Source organism: Pteronotus mesoamericanus, unplaced genomic scaffold (assembly GCF_021234165.1).
Source record: "Pteronotus mesoamericanus isolate MK-2021 breed Mesoamerican mustached bat unplaced genomic scaffold, CSHL_Meso_final contig_182, whole genome shotgun sequence".
In the NCBI taxonomy this organism is placed as follows: Eukaryota; Metazoa; Chordata; class Mammalia; order Chiroptera; family Mormoopidae; genus Pteronotus; species Pteronotus mesoamericanus.
In genome coordinates, this window is record NW_026555078.1 from 27,047,232 (window position 1) to 27,066,174 (window position 18,943).

The following is an 18,943-nucleotide window of genomic DNA, read 5'->3' on the forward strand; positions in this document are numbered from 1 at the left end:
CTACTTTTTGAGACTCTCAAAAGGGACCCTTATCTCCCAGTGTTACTGCTATAAATAGCACAGATTGGTGAGGTTAGTCCATTTCTGAAAGATACCCTGCAACCAACAATTACACAAGTTTTAATCAGGTTCCCACTATGTGATAAGGAAAATATAGATCTTTCATCTAATGAAGTTTTCACTTAGAGCCCAAAAACTACTTTAGGACAAATTATTAATCCATTGTACATGTTACCACTAGGTCCTAGGACATGGCCTTACTTTCTTACTTACACTGGCCCCCTTCTGTCTATGAATGAACACATCAATACTCTTAAGGTGGAACTCTCAGCCTAAATCATGCTAGCAAGAGCTCAATATTTTTCCTTCTGTTTTCCTTTCATTTGTTTACACAAGCCTCAAGCTAAGCAGGTATTAAAATTGTTCATTACCAAAATGACTATTGCTGCAAATTTTATCTCCTTCATTAGTGGTTATCAAAATAACTTCTCCTGGGGTCCCTGATGACTGGGCTCTTGCAATAGTAATGCTAATAACATGACAATGTCAATACTTCTGTGTCTGGCAAACATTGATAATCAGAGTCCTCTGGGACCCCATCAAAATCAGCAGACTTAATGGGATGTTTGTGGTTGCAGACATAAGTGGGTTAGGTGGGTGGTACATGCCGTCTCTCAGGTCTGCCCAGCCAAAGCGGCCCCAGTCAAAGAACATTTGAAAACAATCCTACGTTTCCCTTTCCATTGTCAGGGAATTTCACAAAAGAGCGGGGAAGCACTGTTTTCTAAGCACCATAGTGGATCCAAATGTCCTTCACTAATTCTATATCCATGGATGACCTTTTTTATAGCATTATATATAGTTACACCAATTATATATATTCAGTCAAAACAAAATGCAGTTATATTTCCATTGTAAGCCAGTAACACCTGTCTTTTATTTTTTTTATTCTCCTCTTTCAATCCTTCCAATTTCTCACTAAAATGTACAGATGCTTACTTGCTGATGAACAGAAAATACCTCTATGGTCTTCTGTTAGTACAGTCAAGTTCAACTAGGATTTAACTACCATTAACCATAATGGGTGGGATTCTACTTTCTGGTAGCAAAATACTAACAACACATTCCAAAAAATTGCGAGTTTTTATCTGCAATAAAGCAAATACTAGAAAGAAAAATCCCCCAAATGATATGGAAAACAATATTTCATGTTGGCATCCCATTTCTAAACATAACCCCACACAAAATGCACATTTGATTATTTACAGACTCTAAATGGAACCCTTTCCCTGAAATGTTCTTAAAACCAATTATAGTTAGGTCTTGAACTATAAAGCCAACCCATGGGTAGAAATGTAGCCTGACTCTGGTATCTTTCCCACACAGAATAATAAACTCCCAAGTACAGCTTTGGTAAGCATGCTTGTTTATGGGCAGAGGAGTGATGAAGGGATTTGGGAAGATCAAAGACCAAGTTAAAAAAGAAAGAGCTTTGTGCTAAAAAGAAAAGACTTTGAGAGTTTCACCATACTTTCCATAATGTGACTTAAAGTGCCATGATTTGTATTTTGCTTTAATATAATTTAAAAAGAGCCATGGTCAGTGTGGCTCAGTTGATGGGGCACCATCCTGCAAAGCAAATGGTCACCTGTTCAATTCCCAGTTAGAGCACATGCCTGGGCTGGGGGGTCTGTCCCCAGCCAGGGTGTGTGCAAGAGGCAACCAATTAATGTTTCTCTCCCTCCCTTTCTCCCTTCCTTCCCCTGTCGCTAAAAATAAATAAATAAAATATATTTTTAAATTATTTTTAAAAAACATTCAAACAGTTAATGCCCTCGAAGTAAGGTTTTCTCCATCACCCTCTCTTATATCAAATGGCCCACACTTCTGTGGAATGACAACTATGAATTAACACTCAGTTGTCAGTGCTCCCTGGGGAAAAACAAAAAAGAGCAGTTTTTAAGCAGATAGCAATTTTATTTTATAAGACTGTCATTAATTGTTCTTAAGTATTAAGAACTGTTTTTGAGGATTCAAAGTACAGAAACTAAGAAAAACAAGATTCAAAATGTTTTTGGAATTCCTAAATTCACACACTTCAAATAATACCTGTCATCTTGTCATTAAACCTCAGACTTCCTGGAATAACACAGGCTTGAAACTATTGTGAGAGCTTCTGTAAATAAGGCATTTGATGCATTTAAGTGGGTTTTAGATATTTTAATGAAAACCTATAATCACAGACATACTCTTTCTTTTACTTTAATCTGTCAGAAAAATAATGAGATTTCAAACCTATTACTCCAATAACTAGTTTACAGCAGATTACTCAAATAGCTAGTTAAGCATAAAAACTCATAGACATCAATTCAATGCAGAAGCAGTGATCTGTGCTACTAGCTCTTCTACTCAAACAATAAACCTTTTTTTCCTGTTGCCCACACATCAACTATATATTTTTTTTAATTTAAGGCATGTGTCCCTTTAAAATATAATGATCATTATTGTCTTGCTGACAAAAGAAGCACAAAAACCCAATATTCTCTGATAAATGTAACTTATACCACCCATAGTATCCTCTAGGCATGAGATATCTCTGGCAGATATCACAGAGAGAACGACTATTGTTAATGATGTCATTCCTTAGTACATGCAAACAAATGCACAAGCTTTAAACTAATGAGCCATTTCCTCATCTGTCAATGAGGATGACATGTTCATTTCCACTCTATCAAAATCCCTCAAAGCTGCCCCAAAAGTTGGTGAGATAGCTTTACTTCCTCCAGCAAAAGGATGCACGATTAAGGCTTCCTCAGATCATCCTGGGAACCCATGCTGCAGAATTAAATAAGAACTTCAGTTCATGAAGCCATACACATTTACTGGGCACTTCTACCAAGATCTACCAAGGTTCACTGAGGTCTACTTAGAATGCTTGGTCATAAAATTCCATGCTATGGCTATTTAAAATACAAAAAGGCTCAGTTTCTGCCAAAAATTAAGACCAAACTATGTATGTTAGAGATGGATAGATGATAGATAGATAGATAGATAGATAGATAGATAGATAGATAGATAGATAGATAGATAGACAGATGCTCTACAGTCATTGGTAAAGTAACATTAAACCTTTCCATGGTACTTTGTACTTACAGAGAACTTCAGACTGATTTTTATTACTATCCCAGTATCACAAAGGAAGCTAAAAAGCCACAAGAAGAATATGTTTGCAAGGTAACTCATGAAGCACTGTTATGTAAATACCTCAGAAAGTAGACCTGCTTATATTCCAACGGTAACTGTGCCCAGATCTGTCAAATGACCCCACCCTACATCTGTCATCCTTCACAGGGTCCAGGCAACATTTCAAGCCCTTGGACTCTATTCCTCTGTCATCTTTCCAAGCCACTGACTGCACTTTCCAGCGGTGAAAGTGCTCCCTTCTTCCCCTCCCTACCTGGGGAGTGGCAGGGGGTCTGCCCTCCTAACGCATCCTCTGTCCTTTCACATTGTGCCTCTTAGAGAAAAGCTCTGCCTTCTAAATTTTGCCTTTGATATATAAAGAAAACTTTTCAGGGAAAACAAAAAAAAAAACTCTCTCTTTTTATCTCTCAAAGCTAGGCTTGTTTAAAAACTATTATCTTACCATGGAACTTCTATTTTTAATAAATAGTTTTATCTCAAAGTTGAACAATGGCTTCTTTATTCCAAGTGGTATCTACCCTTCCCCCAAAGCAATCACTGCCAATGAATAACCAAGTATTTTACATAAAGAAACCAAATAATGCATGTAACATACCTAGCAGGTGCCTAGCAATAGTAAATGCTAAATAAATGTTAGCAACCAATTATCTTTATCTAACTATTATCATTACCTGTGTTACTAGGAAGAAACAGTTTCCGTTTCTCTCTCTCCTTACCTAAATTTAGGTAGAACAATATGTATAAATTCTTTGAACTTTGAAAAATATGTAGCTTACAGGAAGGTAAGGTATTTTTGTCAGGTAAATTATTTTGCTTAGTAGGTTCAAAAGCTATCACTCCTGCCTCTCTGATATCACCATACACACAAAAAGAATTATTTTATTTCTTAGAACCTCACATATATTAGACTATAATGATTAGGTTTCTGATATTCAGCCATTTTTTAATCTATAAATACAGCAACTTTATATGGTTTGACCTAAGAATAGGATGATATAGTTGATTTTTAAATCATTTTTATCAGGACTCTTTCATTTATAGATTGAGACCTAGGGAAGAAATTGCTAGGGTAACTGTTAAGAATCGAACAGGATTGCACAGTAGGAATTGGGAAAAACCTAGTACAGACTCATCAATTTGCAAGGGAGGACTTAAGGCCCGGAGAGATGAAGTAAGCCTCCTAAAATATCACGGCCAATTAGTGGCAAAACGAAGCTCCGGCTGTCTGCGCTGTGCTTCTCTCCACCACATCGGTCTGCCTTCCCTCCTTCTTTACGTTTGTCAAAATATGTTAAGAACATCACAATTTCACTGAGAAATCAGTGCTGCAAGGATGATAATTAAGGCAAATATCAAAAGTAAGGTAAAATCTGGGATAGGAGCATGTTTTTCAAAGACTTTTGATCAATGATAATTGAACTTTTCAAAGAAGGATTGTCAAAATAAAGGTGTTTGCTTCTTAGACATTATAATTTGGAGATTCTCCTGATTAAACTAGTTTTAAAACCCCCTTTATGACCCTCCTCTGAGTTTTTGAGACATGGATTTTTTTTTCAGTATTTCTTGGGCTAACGGCTTCTGGTTTGTGCTGTATTGTTATTATTTCAACATTATCTTCAACCTTCAACTTATTTACAAGTATAATTCATAATTGTCTCTAAAATACTATAACATGTCAACCTAGACAAAGGGAAATATCTTAAATAGCTCTAACCTTAGTTCTTTGTAGCCTTTATAATTTTAAAAGAAGAAAACATCACCAATTTTAATCTCCCAATCTCAGTAATGAGTACAATGTGTTTGCATGGACACCATGCCTAGAAGCCATTACTGTGACTGGGATAATATTTTGTTAATGCTGCACAGCTATGGGTAAAGTTCTATTATGACTTTTTGCCATCGGCACCATGCTGGTATCTATACAAAATTGATTCATTTAATCTATATCAACTCTGTAAGGGCTGTACTGATAATCCCATTATGCAGATAAGGTAACTAAAGTTTAGAAAGGTTCCATAATTTTCAAAGGTCCCACAGCTAATGACGGTCAGCTACTGAAGGGAGTAGAGCTGAATCGCTATGAATCCTACCTCCATGCCACCTTGTGACCAAACAGAAATCTATACATCCTGCTAACTGATATGCCAAATGTGACAGTAGTGGCTAAATCATTTGCAAGTCCCAGATTTCACATGGCAAATTCTACTTAAAATATGCCAGTCTGTTTTCAAAACATAAAGCCACTGCAACAGCAGTACTGCCAAATCGATTGCCCAGTCTGCAACTTGTACCCCTCCCATCATCATCTCCTATGGTGAATTTTACATAGGTCCACACACTTTTTGATAGTCTTCCCTTCAAAAGTGGAACCTACTTCCCCTTCCATTGAGTGTCAGCTGTACTTAGTGAATGAGCAGGGTATGGTAGAAGTGACAATGTATGACTTCCCAGACCAGCTCATTAAAGGAACCATGGCTTCCTGCTTGCTCTCCTCTCTTGGATCACTCATTCTGGGGAAAGCCAGCTGTCATGTCATAACCACATCAAGCAGCCCTGTGGAGGGTCCCACAAGGGCAGGAAGGGCAGCTTTCTCCCATCCTGGAAGTGAGGCCATCACTCCCAGCCAAGCCTTCAGATGACTGCAGGAGGAATTCCAACTGCAGCCTCATGGAAAACCTCCATCTAGAATCATCCAACTAAGGTGATCCTAAATCCTTGAACTTCAGAAACTGTGAGATAATGAATATTTGTTTTAAACTTGCAAATTTGGGAGTAATCTGTTATGAAGCGATAGAAAATTAATGTACATTTATGCCTAAATTATGTCTTTTCTTATAACGAAGGAAAAAGTTGAACTATCCATGACAGCAAAAGCTACCATATCAATAAGCCAAACATTCTCCTTGGTCCATGTTCACATAGAACATACCCAGGAGGTGAGATGACTAGAGGGTGTTCTCCTCAAGGCTTTGCCCCTGGTCAAAAATACAATGTAAGAACATATATAGTAAGATTGTTCCTCCACCAGTTACATCACGCCCCATACTCCAGGAGAATCAGATTGATTAAAAAATAAATAAACATAAAGAGCAAAACTGTTACCCATAAGATACCAGCACTATCCTGGAACACCCAGCATGTTGTGTGTGATGATAAGCATCGCCCTGTGATCACAAAATTCTATATCACAAAATTCTACACTTCAGCAATTGAAAATAGAACATGTCCTTTAAGAGCAGGAAGCCAGTAATTTCTTTAAATATGTTATTTCCCCCCATCAAACTGAAGGCAGTTAGTTAATGATGTAGTAGATTCAGTGAACTTCAAGAGTAAAAACCTCCATTTGGAAAAGAGGCTGTCGCCCTTGTGAGTGAGGAGTGGGCCTGAAAAAGCTCAGAAGTAGCTAACTGAAGTGCAATGTCAACTCTGTTCCAACATAATGAGACCCAAACACATCAAGCCTCTTGTCGATCACAAAACATTTTTTTTTCCTTCAAGCTTTAGTCAGAGGGAAACTCAACACAGACATCTGAAAAGCTAAGACGGGAAGTGATAGTCAGCTTTTTCTTATCTGCTCTTCAAACTTGAAGCAGAGCATTACTTTCATAAAGCTAATGTACCCTTTAGTGATGTCCATTCATCATGTCCACCACAGTGGCGGCCAAACAGCTCATGTGTGATTTCTTAATGGAGCCCATCCTGGAAAGTGACATGCCCCCCCGACCCACAGCACAGCACGTTGCCGTGCTCAGGAGAATGCGAGGCGTGATGCTTACCCAGCCCTTCGCAGGTCCCAGTCTTGTCTTTGGAGTGCTTTCTTTTCCCTTGTTGTTCCAAGAATGGAGGGCCTCCTATCTTTTCAAAACATAGCTTCTTGTTGATGAAGAGGAACAGGACAGCCAGAAGAACAATAAAGATCCCAACTGCAGACAAGAAGCCAATGGCTTCAGGTGGGACTGGCAAGAGAACACAAAGGGAAAAAAATATTATCATGATTAAAGTGACCCAACTTCAGTTCTAACACATGATCAAATGTATTCAGAATCTTTATGTTTATCAATGAGAGTGGCAAATACTCTACTGACTGGCTGGCATCCCCAGGACTGTGTACAGGGCAAAGGAAAAGGACCTTTAGCAAGTACATCCTGCTACGCTGGCTCCTTATATCTTTGCATGTGTGGTTTCTGCTACCTGGAACACAACTCTTCTCAGTCCTATTCTCAGCCTAATATTCAACCTCAAGCACTCAAACTATAAAAGAGATATCCATCAAATGTATTGAGCTGGAAATGGTTGACCAGTGTCATAAAAGCAAGTCTCTTAATAATACAGCTGCCTAAAGCTTTAAAAATAATCACTTGGGACAAACTTTCAGACATATACATCCATCAATATTAGTGATTGAAACAAAAGTCATTTCCTGGATACACATTTGCAAATCCAGCTATGTAATATGACAATGATGATTATCAGTGATAACAACAAAGTTCTTAAGCCATGCTATCTACATAAGAAATTAGAATTATATTTTGACTGCTAATATTTTAAAATTTTGGAAGATGAAATTCCATCTTCCTCCTTCTCCTTTTCAAAAATTCCTGAGCTTTAAATAATGCTGATTAAGTGTTGTCCAGTATGCCTTAGAGTCCCAGCCACTGTGTCCTCCTATGAGGTGTATACAACAGGGAAACCAGAGCTAGTTTCGGGGGGGAAAAAAAGACTCCTCTAAGGAAATGATATCTGAGCCAAGAAAACATTCAGTAAAAAAATCCAGACATCAGCCAGTACAGAGAAATCGCATGCAGAGCAGGTGTCAGTAACAGTTATCCAAGGGAGTTGGGTATATGTGAAAGCTTATGAAAATGAATCTCCTGAGAGCAGTTTTGATCCTTGGGCAGATTTAATATTTGTATTATTAACATGAAGGAATAATATTCACCCTACCCTACCATCCAGATAAACATAAAAAGGATGAATCAAACCAGTCCTAACTCCATGAAAAGATAAAGAAAATTAATAGCACTGCCTCACGAAATCTATCTGGTGGCAAGCCGATAAAAGAACAAACAGAAATAGCAGGTAAGATAATAGCTTTGTGGTCTGCAAAATGATAATAGTGCCTGCTATCAAAGCCAACATAAACCATGAAAAAAAAAAAGTATGCACATAATAAATTGTTCCCTCGCCCTTCGGAGGCAGCACAGATAGCGGTGCTTTCTGGCCATGGGTGGAGCAGTCACACTGCCTGGAGAAAACCACACTACCACTTCTTATCTGTGTGGTCTTGGGCAGATTATTTTACCTCCCTGTGTTTCAGGTTCCGAAGCAATTAAAGGAGATAACAAATGTAGCACACCAAAGATTAAATGAGGTAACACAGGGAAAATAGTCTGTGTGGTCCCTGGCACAGAGAGAGTTCTTAAGCAGGAGTAACCATCTTCCTCAGTATCACCATCATCATCTCTACCGAGCTGTTAAGCTATCCAGAAGCAGCCATATAAAGGATGGGCGTGTTGGTTATGCACATCTTGTGCTTCAGACCCATCTCCCTCCTTTTCACCAAAACAATTATGTCTGCTTTTTCACCCCTCATTTCTGTATTTTCAACTACTTTCCCTTGTAGATATAGCATCTTCTCATCTGCATTAAAAATGCACCAAGTATCTCCCTTCCTTTAAAAGCCCCTCCTTACCACTGTGTTCTCCTCAACCACAGTCCTCTCTTTCCCCCTACACAGCCAACCACCTCTGGAGTATTTCCTACACTCATCTCCACTTTCTGACCTTCAAAGCCACTAGCATCCTATACCCAGACTCCCACTGGTCTCCATGTGCCCAGTCTTACCCCTTCGAATCCCTTTTCTACACGGTAGCCAGAGGGGTCCTTCCGAAATACTCGTATAAGTCTGATTTGCTCAATTGACCTCCTACAAGTGTCTCTAGTGAGCTGAATTGTGGTCCCCCAAAGGACATGCCTACCCTGAATCTCAGAATGTGACCTTTTTTTGAAATAAAGTTCTTTGCATATGCAATCAGGGTAGGATCTTAAGATGAGATCATCCTGGATAAGAGTGGACCCTAATTCAATAAGTTTCACCATAAAAGACTGAAAAGGAGAAGACACAGAAGAAAGTAATGTGAATACAGGGCAGAGACTGGAGTTATGAAGCTTGTAGATGAGGAAGGCCAAGAGCTGCCAGGTGCCACCAGAATCCAGGAGACAAATATGAAACAGATTCCCCTTCCGAGATTCCAGAGGAACTAACCCTGCTGACACCTTGATAGTGGACTTCTCTCCTTGAAAACTATGAGAAACTAAATTTTTGTTGTTTTAAGCCATCAAGTGTGTGGTAATTTGTCATGGAAACCTTAGGAAATTAATTCACTCTCCAATGGCTTTCCATGACCCATAGGACAAGCTTTGAATGCCTTTTCTTGCTTTAGAAGGCCTTCCATGACCCAGCTACTGATTCCGGCCTTTGTCACTGGTCACTCACTGACATCAAACTCTGTTGTCAGTGTATTTCTCTATTTCTGGTTCCCCAAACATAGCTCACCTCCAGGTCTTTAAAATAGGCCATTTCAACTCTGTGGGACACACACTTACCTCTCTTCTGGCTTCTAACTCTGATACTGTACTTCCTCTGAAAGCCTTTCTTGTTCCTCTTGACCAGGCTGGATGCTTGTGCTGTTTGTTCCCACACACTGAGCCCTTGACAGCTTTTCAAGAGTTTTCAAATGTTAAGTTCTAAACTTCATAAGAACAGGAACTATGCCTCAGTTACTCACTGTACTCTCAACAGCTAGCATAGGGTAGGCACTCAATAAATATTTGATGCTTGAATAAATGTTGAACTCTTCTGTATTACAACATGTCACAAAATGTACCTATCAATGAACATTTTTGGAAAGAAAAGATGTACCTGAAGTGAGTTAGCAACACTAACAACACAGGATATGATTTGCATAAAACCCAGTCTTAGAAAAAAATAGGGTTCATATCATTCATAAGCAGAAATATTTGCACCTAATAACTCCATTCATTAATGAAAGCCAATTTTTATTTTTGAACAAAGTCTGTTTTTTCATTATAAAGAAACACGAGGCTCATCATATAAAATCTGCAAAATATAGTAAAAGACGAAAACAAACATTGTAATTGTAAAGACTTTGTCCACCTCCAGACTTCTGGCCAAGATGGAGATATAGGTAAGTACACTTTGCCTCCTTGCACAACCAAAAGAAGAACAATAACAAATTTAAAAACAAAAAAAATAACCAGAATCACCAGAAAATCGAACTGTTTGGAAGTCCAACAACCAAGGAGTTAAAGAAGAAACATTCGTTCAGATTGGTAGAAGGGGTGGAGATAGGCAGCCGGGGTGGAGAGGATATGTGGCAAGGCAGTGGCTGGTGGAGCAGCCAGCCCCACATTTGCATGTGGAGAAACCATGATGGACAACTAGGGAGCAAGACAAACCATGCAACCCAGGGTTCCAGTGAGGGGAAATAAAGCCTCAAAAGCTCCGGCCGTAAAAACGTGTAGGGGTTGTGGTGGCAGGAGAAACTCCCAGCCTCACAGGAGATTTCACTGGAGAGACCCTCAGGGTCCTAGATTGTATACAAACACACCCACCCTGGAATCAGCACCAGAAGCACCCAGTTTGCTTGTGGACAACAGGGGAAGTGACTGAAAGCAGGGCAAGAGCCAAGCAAGCAACATTGTTCCCTCTTGGACTGCTCCTCCACATACAGCGCTACAACCCAGTGACATGGGTGCCCCAGGCCTGGTGAATACCTAAGGCTCCACCTCTTACAACATAACAGGCACCCTGAGACAAAAGAAAAATATGGCCCAAATGAAAGAACAGATCAAAGCTCCAAAAATAGAACTGAGCAATGAGGAGATAGCTAATCCATCAGATGCAGAGTTCAAAACACTGGTAATCAGGATGCTCACAGAAATGGCTGAGTATGGCCACAAAACAGAAGAAAAAGTGAAGGTTATTCAAGTGAATATACAAAAAATATACAGGGAGTCAACAGTGAAAGGAAGGAAACTGGGACTCAAATCAATGATTTGGAGCAGAAGGCAGAAATAAACATTCAACCAGAACAGAATATAGAAATAAGAATTCGAAAAACTGAGAACAGGCTTAGGAACCTCTAGGACACCTTTAAATGTTGCAACATCCAAATTAGAGGGGTGTCAGAAGGAGAAGAAGAAGACCAAGAAATTGAAAGCTTACTTGAACAAATAGTGAAAGAGAACTTCCGCAATCTGGCCAAGGAAATAGACTTCCAGGAAGTCCAGGAAGCTCAGAGATCCCAAAGAAGTTGGACTCAAGGAAGCACACACCAAGGGGCATCATAATTACATTACTCAAGATTAAAGATAAGGAGGGAATCTTCAAAGCAGCACAAGAAAAGCAGAGAGTAACCTACAAAGGAGTTCCCATAAGACTATCAGCTGATTTCTCAAAAGTAATCTTACAGGCAAGAAGGGGCTGGAAAGAAGTATTCAAAGTCATGAAAGGCAAGGATCTACATCCACGATTACTCTATCCAGCAAAGCTGTCATTTAGAATGGAAGGCAGATAAAGTACTTCCCAGATAAGGTCAAGTGAAAGGAGTTCATCATCACCAAGCCCTTATTATATGAAATGTTAAAGGGACTTATCTAAGAAAAAGAAGATGATCAAAAATATAGACAGTAAAATGACAACAAACTCACAACTATCCACAACTGAACCTAAAAAAAAAAAATAACTAAGTAAACAGCTAGAACAGGAAACAAATCACAGAAATGGAGATCACATAAAGCATTATCAGGGCCGGGGGGTGCGGGAGTGGAGAAGGGAATAAGAAGCATAAATGGTAGATACAAAATAGACAAGGGGAGGTTAATAATAGTATACAAAATGAAGAAACCAAAGAACTTATATGTATGACCCTTGGACATGAACTAAGGGCAGGGGGTAGGGGAGAAAGCTGGTGGAGGGTCATGCAGGGCAGAGTAGAATAAAGGGGAGAAAAAATAGGATAACTGTAATAGCAAAATCAATAAAATATATTTTTAAAAATTTAAAAAAAAAAGACTTTGTGCACTTCCAGTCATTTTGACTTCTCAAGTTGGTGGAGAATACTAGGAATTAAGTACAAATCTGGCTGATGCATAAAGAAAGCTTAGTTTGGCAAGTTTGGTTATTTCAACAGAGTTCATTTTCCTACCAGAATCTGTCAATTCCAATTTCTTCTTTTTCTATGTGTTCGGGAGTACTTAGTGGGAAGTTTGAAGGGGCATATAAGGGGCTGATAGCCAAATGCTTTCTTAAATGTAGGTTAGCTTATGTACTTTCTACATGCATAGAGCATCACAGAATGGTTAAGAAGTTGGCAGTGACCCCAGACTTGTAAGAATTGCTTAACCAGGATTGTATACAAACAGCCCTCTTTAAAATGCCAAAGATAACCCAGCAATTCCACTTCTAGGTATTTCCCAAGAGACCTGAAAATATATGTTCACAAAAAAATGTGCTCATGAATTTCATGATAGTATTATTCATGAGAGCTAGAAAGTAGAAATAACCCAAATGTCCATCAACTGAAAAATGGGTAAACAACATGTGCTATACCCAAACAATGGAATATTATTGTGCAATAAAAAATGAGGTCCTGATACATGCTACAACATGGATGAACTTCAAAAACATAATGCTAAGTGAAAGAAGTAAGTCACAAAAGCCCATATATTATATGATTCCAGTTCTATGAAATGCCCATAACAGGTGAATCCATGGAGACAGAAAGTATATTTTGTTGCCCCCAGGAGCTGAGGGGAGGGAGAAATAAAGAGTGACTACAAATGGGTATCAGTTTCCTTTTGTGAAGTAATGAAATTATTCTGGAGTGGGATAGCAATGGTAGTTGTGCAGTTTTGTGAATATACTAAACCAGTGAATTGTACACTTTAAGAAGGTGTTAATTTTATGGAATATAAATTTTATCTCAAAAAGAGTTTAAATTCTAAGTATATCATTTTAATAAAGATTGGAAGAAAATACGAGATAACATCATTGTTTTCTTAGATTTGGTTTGAAAGTGACTTTCCTCCTGTTAGAACACTCTGTAATTTTATTATTCATTATGTAGAATTAAAAATAAAGTTTAAACATAAGAGGTTAAGACAACTATAATCAGCACAGCTCTACCATCGATGTGTAACACTGAACACAGCAAGCCAACAGCTCTGTCAGAATAAGCCAAAGTGGGTTTGATGCTGCATCTGAATCTAAACAAAATTGGAGAATTTGGCAGGGAAGTTTAAAGTCATTTTGCATGCCATATATACAAATGCTATAGTGAAGAACAAGCATCATATGTATCATTTGCAATAGATGACAAGGGCACATATGTCAAAAAACATAAGTGCCATCTGCAGAATAACTCATTTAATTAGTCCAGTAATTACTAAACTGGAAATCAGATGGCTGTGAAATTCAGTCACATAGTTCAGAATGAAAACTTCCTCAAAGTTAAATATATCTTCCATGTTCCAATGGATAGCCCCATCTGTTGAATATCAAGCCATGGCTCAAGGAGAGGACAGAGCATACACTGACATCAATAGAGGAGCCTCTGCATGTCATGCAGTCACTAGACGTTTGTAGATTTCATTCTACAGTTGGTTGAGAGGTAAAAAAAAAAAAAAAAAAGCCAACCAACTGCCAATTGAAGCCATTTGATTCACAAGAACTAGCAATAAGATGAGAAGTAGAAAATTTACTTAATAAAATGATAATGGGGGAATCAGAACTAAATAAGCAGTGACAACAGAAATAATTAAAAAGTAAACTTATAATTTCTCAGGAATAAACTTTCTTGGCACCACTTTGAGGTACCAAGATATTACCTCCTTAAATACATAACTTAGGGTAGGCACTACCTTGAGGTAAATCTAAAACTCACTCATACATCCTTACCATCTTTGAGTATCTAACCACCTGAAAGTCCCATTTTCATTGATATAATTACAACTGTGTATATCCCTTGAAAAAGCAGCATGACTTTGAAATTGTTTCTATGAAATTTTCAAGCATGGTCATGCAGCAGAAGTTCCTGACTTGAACCTAAGTTTTTTCATCTTAGCATTCCAGGATTGATCTGATGTACAGCATAATGATGATAGACAACAATACTATACTATAAGCTTCAAAGCTGCTAAGAGACTAGACCTTAATTGTTCCACCACAAATAAAAGAAATGATAATTATGTGACATGATAGATGTGTTAGCTAGTGATAGAGTGGTAGTCACATTGCAACACCCAAGTGTATCAAATCAACATGTTCTATACTTTAAACTCATGCAATGTTATATCTCAATAAAAACAGATTTTAAAAAGAATTCAGGATTGCCTGGGAATGTCTACATCCTCCTCCAGGGATTCAGCCACCTGAGGACCTAAGAAGCTCTCCAGGAAGAACAGTGAACAAGGTCAGAGTAAAGGTGACTGAGCAGAGCACAGATGTCTACAACTCAGGTTAACCCAAGCCCAGGCTCCTTTGGTTGCAGGGCTAGGGGGTGACAATAAGACCTATAGCATTAAATAAGAGCAGCTTTTGCAAAACAAGGTCATGTTCTCGAAATCAATTTTGGCACAATAAGAGTTGAGGCCCTTGATGTATAGTTTATATTCGAACTTTCTTTGACACCTCCAAAAGGAACAGAAGGTAAAAAATAAGAAACTTTCAAGTGCTGAATATCAATGTGCCAAGTTCACATACAGCTACATCAATGCTTAAATTCAAAATATATGTACAGTTAGACTCATTTACTTATACCTACCAACATTTACATCAACTACAAAATTAAATGTCACTTAAAAATTAATACAGAACAAGTTAAATTGAGGGCTTTAATTTTCATTTCTTCCTACAGCGATGCTTCTGAAACTCAAAAATAAGAGAACAAAGCCTTTGATGCTTTGCCGTTTATTATTTTGTTAATGTCATAAATTTAGGTTTAGTTAAGCATTATAACCTCAACAACCTTTGTGGACAATCATTTTATTTTAATTTATAGAACTATGAAATATAAAATATATATTTAATGTAAGAAAAATGAGTGGTTCCCTTTAAATGTTCTTCCTAGTAATAGCTAAGAAGGATATGTCAACTGCATATTCAAACAAACTCTTTGGAAGGAAAAAAAACAGACCTTTCAAAAATAGGAAAAAAAATGGTTTAATGAAACCTTAGTGAGATTTTAACATGTTCCAAAATAAAACATAGCAACATATGGAGTCACTAGCAACCAACCATTTCTCAAAATACTTGAGAACACAGCATTTGGGGGTATACAAGGAGTGCTATCTTTCATGTAGCAATATATGTGTGTTGAAATATGTGTCCATCTTCTGAGAAATAACCTAACCTGCCTGCTTTCCATGTTTAAAATATAAATTCTCCCTTAGCATCAACACACACATGTGCACACACACTTCTAAAAGCCAAAAATTGTTAGTAAGTGTGTTCTCCTTTCTCTTAATCCTCAGATAGTTAGCTCAAAAATTAATGATGAAAATAGCTGAAATGCAAAAAGAGGTCCATGGAGGGAATCTTTGAGATTTTCTTCACTTGCCTTAGTTTCTCTGAATACTTTAGTGATTATCCGCTGTCCCCAACCTCTCCACTTTCCTGTATCTTCCCAGACGGGGAAGAAGATAGAAAAGAAGCAAATGGAATTAAATGATGTTGATGGTTTATAAGCTTACAGTCAACAGTTTTGGATTGGTAAATTTTTAATGGCATGCTAAATTGCTGAATTTAATTGAGCGATATATGGGCCTTGTACGATTTATATGTCATTTGCCAAGTAATGTAATATACTATTATATATAATTATGTGATAAAATTAGGAACATATGCCTAATAAAAGCCCATCAGAGAATATACTTAGATGTTTTTGGTAAAATGGCTGTTGAATCAATGTGGCAATTTAGCTTTCAAGTAAAAAAAAAAGAATATTTTTATAAATGAGAGAAATTGAGAGACAAATCTACTTCAGAAAGACAAAATATCTTAGAAGAAAGATATCTTATTTTCTTCAACTCCCCAAAACAAAGGCATTTGGAGAGCATTTGGAGTGAAATATAATTTTGATTTGTTTATAACTTCTTTACTTTCCAACTTGTGGAAGGCTGCCCACACAGACTGAAACTTTAACAAAATTGTTTTTGCCAATCCAATGTCCTCCAAAAAAATGAAAACATTTTTACTTGCAGTCTAAAACAATTAAATATTTTTAATGATTATTATAAAGATTCTTCAAACTTTAACTATTGACTCCAAAGGTAGTATGTAGAGGTTTATGCTCCAGGACTAGGCAGCATATGGAACATCTAAAAATGGAAAAAAGATTCATGGGCAGTTTACATCCCCAGTTTCTCAGACAAAAGAAATATTTCCTTGTGTTCAGAAAGTTATCCATTCACAGATGTACAAGTTTGCCCTGCAACTAAGAATTTGTTGAGAAAACTCAAAATCCACTGACATTTCAGCTAAGAGTGTAAAACCCAACAGTAAAATCCATTCTCCAGTGCTAGCTACTTTTCTAAAGTTCAGACCACGTGACACTATTTAGGTAACAACAAGTAAACAAAATTATTATTGCATTCAAACAAAATCGGTACCTTTTACCTACTCTGGTTCCTTAATAGAAGCTTAGAAACTTCTCTGAGGTTATTTTCTGAAGAAAACCCCCTTCCAAAACAGATCAGATTCTGTTCAATTCTCAAATTTCTCTACTAGAACTGTTTACTGGTTCCTTTTAATTACAAAAAAACAAAAAAACAACAAAACATAAATTGTCTGTTTTACTGTCTGTGCTAATTTCATTTCATTATATTCTTGGAGTAAGCTATTATTTTCCCACTGGTTCCCATGGCATTCTTCATTATCAGCTGCTAATTGTCTAGCGTTCACAGAGGACTGCGAACCAAGTAGGCTGCTGCGTGGGCTGAAGTTCTAGGGGAAGCTGAACAGCACTAGGATTCTGCATTGTTATTATTGTGACACATTAGAAAGTTTCCACCCACTTACGTGCCCACATCACTCGGCTGCACAGCATCCATACCCAGAGGCACTGTACACTGAAGCATGGGAGGCCATCTGCACTAGGCATTCCGCTTGGTGATTATCAAATCACACCCATTAAGGGAACAGTACACGGAGCCAAACTGTGGCAGCCATGAGAGCCAGAGGTCTGGCTCCATATGGCGGGACTGAGTGTTGATCTTAAGCACAACTATGACAGGTCCATCCAAAAGGGTTCCTGTAATCCCAACCTGGAGCACAAGTACCTGGCTCAGCCCAGTTACTCCCCCAAACTTCTCATTTACCCTCCCAGAAAACAAAGCCCGGTTAGAGATTTAAACATTTCTTTTTTTGAATGATACAAAGAGGTTAGAGACTTTTAAGTAGATTTTGAGATGTACTGCTCCTTGAAATTATTCCCAAAAGGAGACTTAGCTATCTGGAGCTAATTACATTTGACCTTATAAATTCAGAATGTGCCAAACAAAAGCTATTAGAAGAGCCAAAACAACAGGCAACATTTCACACATTTAGGTCAAGAGGGAGTTGTGAAAGTCTCTTAATTAGCAAAGCAAACAAGAGCTATAAAAGTGGGACTTTGAGGCACAGAAGGTGGTGCTTTTATTCTTCGTGCTTTGTAGGCACCATGTTGCAAAGATTTGTGAAACATGCCATGTTGCAAAGATTTGTGAAACAAAGCTCTGATTTCATAGCACGCTATGTGCTGATCACTTTTCTCAGGAAAGTGTACCTTTTGACCTGTGTCTCCTCTGGGTATATGCTCTCAGGGTACAGAGCTACCCTCACCAGATCAGAGTCACAAGGAGCTAATTTTTTTTCATGGATTAACCAGGGTCACTCCAATGCAGGAAACCATGAAAGAGGCAGGGTGATATTAGGGGTGGGAAGAGGTAAGCGTCAAGCAGAGCCTCACTCGGTGGTGGTGCACCCTGGTGCGGCCGTCACAGTCCAAATACTATTCCAGGGCTTTAAAAATATAAGAAGAAAATGATATTTATAGTTTACCTCAAGAAACTCAGCCTCTTGAGAACTAGTTCACTCTAATTAAACTAGCCAGTGGTTAAAAGACAGAGAGGCGGAGTAAATACAAAAGAGCCCTGAGTTAGCCCAGCATTGTACCACCTAATTCTATAAACTAGGATGATGTGACGTCCTGAGGGAAGAACTGTGTCTTGACTGCATGATATCTCTGTGCTTTTTTAACGATAATATATGTGATAAATCAGGAGGGCAACTTTTATATTTATAATGATTATTTCTGGTCCAGGAACTAGAACCAACCTTGTATCTATAGACCTACAGTCAACCTTGTATCTTGGGGTGGCTTCACTTAAGATGGAATTACAGGTCAAAGGGTTGCCTGGTGAGCAATGAATAAGAGCAAAAGTAGTTGGATCTTCTTGAGGTCTACTACCACCCATCTACAGGGTAAATGACTCCACCATTTCTCCCAAGGACCCTCTTGCTCAGATCCCAGAATGGCCATTAAAAGCAGAACACCCAAACATTTGGACAGTGCTTGAACCCACACCACTCATCCTTATTCAACTTCTCTTTCTATGTGTCTGAGTCATCGCCAGAACTTTTTGATGTAGGGTTCTCTTCTTATCACTTCAACCACTC

At 38.1% G+C, this 18,943-nt stretch overlaps 1 protein-coding gene across 1 annotated transcript in view; it reads right to left on the bottom strand.

Moving 5' to 3' along the window:
• SYT16 (synaptotagmin 16) overlaps nucleotides 1-17,387 on the bottom strand; it is a 119,721-nt gene extending 102,334 nt beyond the window's left edge. The window contains exons 1-2 of the mRNA XM_054567615.1: nucleotides 17,306-17,387; nucleotides 6,981-7,160 (exon numbers count right to left, since the gene is read on the bottom strand). Coding sequence (XP_054423590.1) covers nucleotides 6,981-7,160; nucleotides 17,306-17,387 — 262 coding nt within the window. The remainder of the gene's footprint in view (nucleotides 1-6,980; nucleotides 7,161-17,305) is intronic.
• Between the last annotated feature and the right edge of the window lie 1,556 nt (nucleotides 17,388-18,943).